Source organism: Amborella trichopoda, chromosome 4 (genome assembly GCF_054954075.1).
Source record: "Amborella trichopoda isolate Santa Cruz 75 chromosome 4, AtrichopodaSantaCruz75HAP2 v2.0, whole genome shotgun sequence".
Lineage (NCBI taxonomy): Eukaryota > Viridiplantae > Streptophyta > Magnoliopsida > Amborellales > Amborellaceae > Amborella > Amborella trichopoda.
Genome location: NC_142339.1, coordinates 18,833,059 through 18,840,345, shown reverse-complemented (window position 1 = coordinate 18,840,345; position 7,287 = coordinate 18,833,059). Strand labels below are relative to the sequence as shown.

General features: G+C 34.1%; 1 protein-coding gene across 1 annotated transcript; it reads left to right on the top strand.

The window, feature by feature from the left end:
* Positions 1 to 1,863: 1,863 nt before the first annotated feature.
* LOC18423358 (putative ascorbate-specific transmembrane electron transporter 1) lies at positions 1,864 to 5,439 on the top strand. Its single transcript, XM_006827960.4, has 4 exons — positions 1,864 to 2,145; positions 2,228 to 2,276; positions 2,369 to 2,568; positions 5,021 to 5,439. Exons 1-4 carry the CDS (start codon positions 1,984 to 1,986, stop codon positions 5,285 to 5,287), a joined length of 678 nt encoding a protein of 225 aa, XP_006828023.1. The 5' UTR covers positions 1,864 to 1,983; the 3' UTR covers positions 5,288 to 5,439.
* Positions 5,440 to 7,287: the final 1,848 nt, after the last annotated feature.

The window sequence follows — 7,287 nt, the reverse complement described above, 5'->3', positions numbered from 1 at the left end:
TTATTTATAAAGTTTAGAGCTTCAAAAATAGTGTAGATCGATAGGTCTATGAAAACTTGAAAATCTTGAAAATTGACAGTCTAAAATGTATTTCAAAATACACTATTTACGAAACTTGAAATCCATTTTTTTTCTCATGTCTATGCATCTTGATGTCGAGATGATCAATTTGAGAATATTTGAGCATCAAAATAACCTCTTCTAGTGAATTTTTTGAGGTAGGCTCTAATTTGATGGTTTAGAGCCTCAGGTCTATATAGACCTTTCCCTTTTAGAAATAGTACATTTTGTAATGCATTTTCTAGATTGTCATTTTTCAAGACTTTTTAGTATTTATAGATCTGCCTGATCTATAATAATTTTGAAGCTCTAAATTTTATGATTATTTAGTTAGAGATAAAAATGGATTTTGAGAATGTCATCAAGATTTTCAATATCGAAACAACACCATTTGAATTTTGATACCATTTGAAGGTGCATTTTACTTTGATTGTTTAAGACCTCAATTATGTACCTTAAACCATCAAAATAAGGTGCACCACCAATTTTTATAATAAGCTTAAAATCTATTTTCATCTCTAATTATAAAATTTTAGGCTTAAAAAATTGTTCAAATCAAATAGATTTATAATCACATACTATTAACCATTCTCATTACTACAAGCCATTGTTAGTTGGATTTTGTAACTTGATCAATTGAATTTATGTCAAATTATAAATTGTCTTGCATATCTCCATAGTATTCAAATATTAAATTATATAAAAAATTGTTTTCATTTCTTTTTGTAGGATAAATGTATGTAATATGATAGTATATAATAAATCTATGTTTTTTCTATTTTTAAAAAAAATAATTAATTTTTTTGGGGGGGGTTTTTGACCCATTTTTTTTTAAAAAAATTTACTTGGCCGATTAGTCCGGTTAACCACCCCGATTAGTCCAGTTCCGGTTCAAACCGCTTCCAACCCTATGTCTGGTTAACTGTTCTGGTTTGATTTTGTGAACACTGATCACAACTAATGGCTAATAGTGTCTGTGATCAATGTTTGAAAAATTGGCCTAGTTAGCTCGGTTGAGTTACTCTGGCTTAGGCACTAGCCAAGCCCAAGTTGTCATGAGTTAGGGGTCCAACTTGAGGATATTATAAAAACTCAAAAAATATATAAACAAATCCAAAAAATAAGAAATCGATTTGTGGTATGTTTTTTATGTTTTATATCATTTTGGCAAAGATTGGAAAATATTGTGGTCATGAATATTTATTTTTATTTTTTAAAAAAAATTTCAAAAATACTCTCAATTACAAACAGATTTTTCAAAATCTATTTTTTTCCACTTTTTTAACCACATTTAAATGTCTGTGGTGTAACTTTACTTTAAATACATCTTTCCTTTTATTTGGATTTTATATTTTATTTTTATTTTTTAATATGTTTTTGCTGTTATAAGACTCAACCCTAATCGGGCTAAGTTGCTTGGATTCGGTAGGAGTACTCGGCTCTAAATAGTAATTTTTTTTTTTTGGGTAATTTAGTATGGATGACGAGCTCCTACCCGTTTTCTAAGTTGGAAGTGGTTTTTGGAGGGTTAGGTAAAAAAATAAACCTAGATCTTATCTAGGGCACAAGTAGTGCTTCCCCAGTTCTCTGGTTTCGAAGGAAAATATGAGAAATAGGAAGGAAACTTGGAGAAAACTTTATTTCCCCATTTTGCTTGGATTGAACAGTGGGAAGCCACCATGGCCACAATTTAGTCGATGTGACCCGATAATAATGGCCGTAGGGACTCCCAACTCTTGGAAATTTCCAACCAGAGAACGACGCTAAACGAACATAACCCCACATAAATGGTGATGAGACATATCCAGGGGGAAATGAAAAAATAGCCACTCGCACAAACCCCTCCATTCCATCACTCTCACTCTCTCTTAATAGCCAACTCCCACATAACCTGCAACCATTACTCTCTCTCTCTGTAAAATCATGGCTGCGAAAGATGGGTCGAAGCTCGGCATGAGAGCGAGACCGTGGACACTGGTTGCGCTTCTGCTGGGAGTGGCCGCTTCCGTTCTCATGCTTGTTTGGAACATACATTTTCGCGGAGGGCTTGCTTTCAGATCCGCCAACAAGCAACTCATTTTCAATGTCAGCTCTCTCTCTCACTCTGTCTCTCTTAACAAGTTGATTCACTAAAGCTGAATTCCATTTTGGTATGGTTTTGTGACAGATACACCCTGTTCTGATGTTTATTGGGTTCATTTTTGTGAGTGGCAATGGTAAGGAATATTTAAGTCCCTCTCTCTTTTCTTTTGAACCATGGATTTATATTTCCTTGTGGGATTTTGGTAATGTTTGTTTTGTGGGGCAGCAATCGTGGCTTATAAGATGGTTCCAGGGTCGAAGAAGGGACAGAAATCGATTCATATGCTTCTGCATCTTGTTGCTCTTGTTCTTGGTATTACTGGAGTCTATGCTGTGTTTAAGTTTCACAGGGAGTCAAAAATCCATGATATGTACTCTTTGCATTCATGGTTTGGCATGGGCACCATATGCCTTTATGGATTGCAGGTAAAAACCCATTTCTCTCTCAACCTTTCTCTTCTTTTTTACAGGTTATTATGACTGCAACTTGGAATCCAATCAGTTAGTAAAAGTTGTTTCCTGGAGAAAGGATTCCTCTTTTTGTCATCATTTTCATTCAGTATAGTTTCTTTGCCCAATTTCACCGATGGCTCTCCTAAAAAGAAAAGAAAAAATCTAAGAAAAATATAAATGGCCAGTATATTGCTTAGACATAAACTTTTAAGATGATTTTGATAGTTTTGTGGATGATTTGGGATCTTTTATATTTTTTTTCTTTCCTTGAGGAATGATCCTAAGAAAACCTCTCACACCATGTAAGATTTCAAAGGATCACATGGTGTACATCTCTAAACACAAAGTTATCAATGGGTATGAGACTTGATTTTTTTAAAAATCTGTCAAATTTAATGGTGTTTCTTTAAGGTCCTACACATATGGGAGTGAGAGGATTTCATAGGATTATTACTTTTTTTTTTTTTCCTCAGCCTAAATTTTTTTACATATACAAGACATAGATCAAAATTTTCAACTCCCTATAATTTACATATTATTTTTTTATCTCTTTTGATCTTTAATGATTTCTATTGAATATTTATATTTGTCTATCTTTATAATTTTTAGAAAAATTTTACTGTTTATTTTTATTTTCCTACATTTTAAATGGGTTAATATGACTCGTCTGAACCCACTCGAACTCAATCGAGTTACTCGACTCGGTACCCCAGCTGTGGCCATTCCTTACTAGTATTTTGGAAAAGAAAGCTTTCTACTTTGGGAAAATTACATATATCCCTCGTCGACTAAAGAGCAACATACCCTTTCTCTTCAGTAAGGTTCATGCTCCTTTCTCTCTCCTAGTATGATCTGGCAGTTCTTAATTACGGTTCGACAATTTCTTAGAGCGGTTCATCGATTTTTAATGGGGTTCTGACAGTTATTAGCTGTGGTCCAGCATTGTTTCTTCTGGACGCACTCTCCACTCCAACAATTTAAGTAATGCGGTTTAGCACTTTTTTGGAGCGGTCCGGCAGTTTTCAATGGCTATTTGGCATTTGTTTTGACTAACGGATTGGTGTTGTTCGATTTGGGTTCCGGTTGGGTTGAGATATGTGTCGGATTGTCTTTAGTGATTCAACACTTGAAAGAAATGTGACATAAGGTGTACGGGAAGGGGCATTTTATCCTTTGGCCTATGAATTTTTGAATTTGGGGGTTATTTGCTGTGAAGCTAGTTTTGAGGATAAAAGTGGTGATTCAAAAGGGGGTTATTTGCTCCAAAAGATATTTTTGGGGAAAAACGTGGGAGTTCAAAAAATAGTTCGTCGGGGATGCATAAAAAGTTGAGTCAATGCGGGTTTTAGTAATTTTCCCTTTCACATATGGAACTGGTTTCTATACGGCCAAGCCCGCATATGTAGAAATGCGGGCCTATTAAATGTACTTTTTAGATGGATTTTTGGATTTAATATTTAAAGACACGTATGTTAGGATATAATAACCCTTTAGATGTAGAAACAAGAATCTCAAAAATTGGATCCTACCATGATCGTGTACTTATCCAGTTAGAAAAAAATAGAAGAGAGCACAAGTCATAATACGAAAAATAAAATATGAAATACACACAATGCAAAAATACAAAGATTTACTTGGTTCACCTCAAGAGGGCTACATCCACAGTCATGACAAACTGAAATCCACTATAACTATAGTAATGAAAGTTATATTATAGATTTTGAGACAGAAATAAGCAGTCAAGTAAACCCTCTCATCTCTATTCCACAGCTAAACCAATGTCCAGAAGAGATCATTTACATTCTACAGCTAAACTACTGTCAAGGAGGAGAACCTTGATAACAGCCCAGACTTTTTCTCACTAAAAGGGAAAACCACCCAAAATCTTTATGGGAATATCTTTTTTTCAAGAAACCAACCTCTCAATTTACGTAAAGTACAACGGGGAGTTTTTCTCTATAAAAAACTCTCTTCTATCTGAAGAAAGCCACATTTCCTATATGGTGACCCAAATTTTCAGCCCAATCCCAATTCTTTTATGAAACTTATCATTATCAATCCCAATCCCACATAATATGGGATTTCTCTATGCGGGTGATTTTGGATAATCACCCTATCCAATAATGTAATATCTAACTCAAAAATCATGAGTTAAAAAAAAAAGGTAAATTTTAAAAACTAGTACTAAAAAAAAATTTGGCCTGTTAGTTTGTATTGATTTTAGATGGAACACGACAGCATATGTGGTGGAGCTCGCATGAGACAATTTTCATTTACTTATTGCATTTACCATAGTGTTTACTTCGCCGAAAAGGAGAAGTTTTCCCTTGGCACTATTTGGAAACGAAGCAGAGCATTTTCCTCAGCTGATTTCTTGAAGGAAAAAGAAGAGGTTGTTGCTTATTGTTTTCATGTGTGGTTGCAGTTTATTTGGGGGTTCCTGTTCTTCTGGTTCCCTAAAGTGGGTACCAGTAGGAGATCTAAATTGGTGCCTTTGCATTGGTTTATTGGGCTCATACTCTTCTTGATGGCCACCTGCACTGCTGAAATGGGGCTGCTCGAGAAATTGACATTTCTTGAGCTTTTCGGAGGACTCAAAGTTTATGGCAGGGAAGCACTCTTGGTCAACTTCACAGGCATTGCCATCCTTTTATTTGCTATTGCAGTCACTCTCTGTGTTATCCTTCCTTAACTTTCTCACCATTCTCACAAATCCACAGTGCTTTATTTATCATTTTTCATTCTACAGAGAGGGCTTCTGTATTGTATTTTGTAGAGACAGAATGTGTGTATAAAGATACTTTTGAGTGTTTTTATAAAGAGATGTGTTGTTTTATTGTATAATTAGTTTGTCTACTTCTCTGTCGAGAGAAAGAGATGGTAAGAGGATTCCTTTTTTTTTTATATTCTTGGATGTTTCAAAATGGGTGATGAATTGGGGATTAAATGATGTGTTGTGTCTCCCTCTGTAGCAATCATTTGAAGTTTGTAGTCACCATTGGAGTTCAAAGAGTATTGGACAATGCATAAGGTGTGTAGACAACTAGTCCTCGCCTGATTCTTTGTGGTATTAAGCAATGGACATGGATTTATTAATTTATACCTAGGAGTAAAAATACGGATCAATGACCCAAATCGTCCTGTCCAGTTCGCTTATTGGTGGCTTCGATCGACAATCCAGCCTAGTGAATTGGTAAATAAAAAATTTAAAATTTAGGGAACAAAAATCATTTGAAAGCAAAAATACTAAAAATAATGGGGGACCAGTTCTCTTCAAAACCGGCAGGCTCGATTAGAGAATCGGCCAAAACTAGCCAACTCCCAAGGGGAACCAGCAAGCTCTTGATGTTTAGGCAAAACCGAACCTGCCCTCATGATTCCCGATTTGAACAGCAGATCCGATTGGAACCGGCCTATTCTAATTTGTTCGCCGATTTTTAAAACCTTAATTTATACGCAACTCTTGGTTCCGTTAGTAATAAATAAGAGATTGTATATTATGATACCATTTATCTTTATTACAAAGAGGTCACAATTGCTACAAGTGATTAGATGTCAAATTAGATGGTTTGGAGAGTGTCAAAAAGTTCGAGAAAATTTTCTTTGAAATTTGAGTCTAATTAATAATACACTAACAACCACCTCCTCATTTGAAATATGCTGGACCACAGAGATTGTAACCTTGTATTGAAAAGATAGACGGTCTCTTTGTATACTTTTCCCATAAATAAAAATTAAAAGTTTTAAAAGAAATATTGGTTTACTTCCTTTTTCATGTTTTCTTCTAAACAATTCTTAATAAATAAATCGTTAGGTTCAAAACCTCATTTTCAAACAAGTGACCTTGCTTCTAAATTTTTTAAATACCACTAATTATAAGCGATGCTAGCGAAAATTTACCAAGTTTAACGAGGTCCTACTCAAATGTTGCCCCTTTTCGAAATTCATCTTAGAGATAGATTTACGATTTGAAATACATGTTAGCACTCTAGATGCAATCCCACTATATATCGACTTTGTATATCATAAATAATGCGGACCCAACATTCTCATAAGAATAAACATGAACAATAAAAACGATCCTAAAATAAATTTAAGATCTTCATGTTCAAGGTTCAAAAAAATTATTAGTCTTTTTATATTCTTGGTCATGATGTCCATCGACCAATAAATTTTTCCTTGAACGTTCAATCGCCAATAGAATTTTGCTCCAACCGTTTTTTAAGAGGTTCTCCTATATCAATGCATAATTATGTAATCTGCAATTTTCATTAGTTACTAATGAAATTTTTTAGCTCTTTCTTTGATGAAAGTTATTAAATACTATTTAATGAAATGTATAAGCTCACAAACAAGTCGTAGTACACATGAACATCTTAGATTCATCCAATCTAATTGACGGTGGGGATGAATCATTTCATGGAACCAAACTTTGTTGCATTGTTACTTCGCAATATTTGCAACTGTTTTGATTTGAATGTATGGTTGGGATAAATGTTATTATTTAAAGAATGATAAAGATTGGACGGTTGGGATCACTTAACTAATAATAACAAAAGTCAATTTTTGAGTGTCTCATCCTCTCTTGTGGTGTTTTGTTTTTATTATTATTTTATAAATCATTTGAAAGTGAAATTTAAGATGTTCATACCTCTCATAGGGGCACATTTGAAATTAATAAAAAAAAAAATT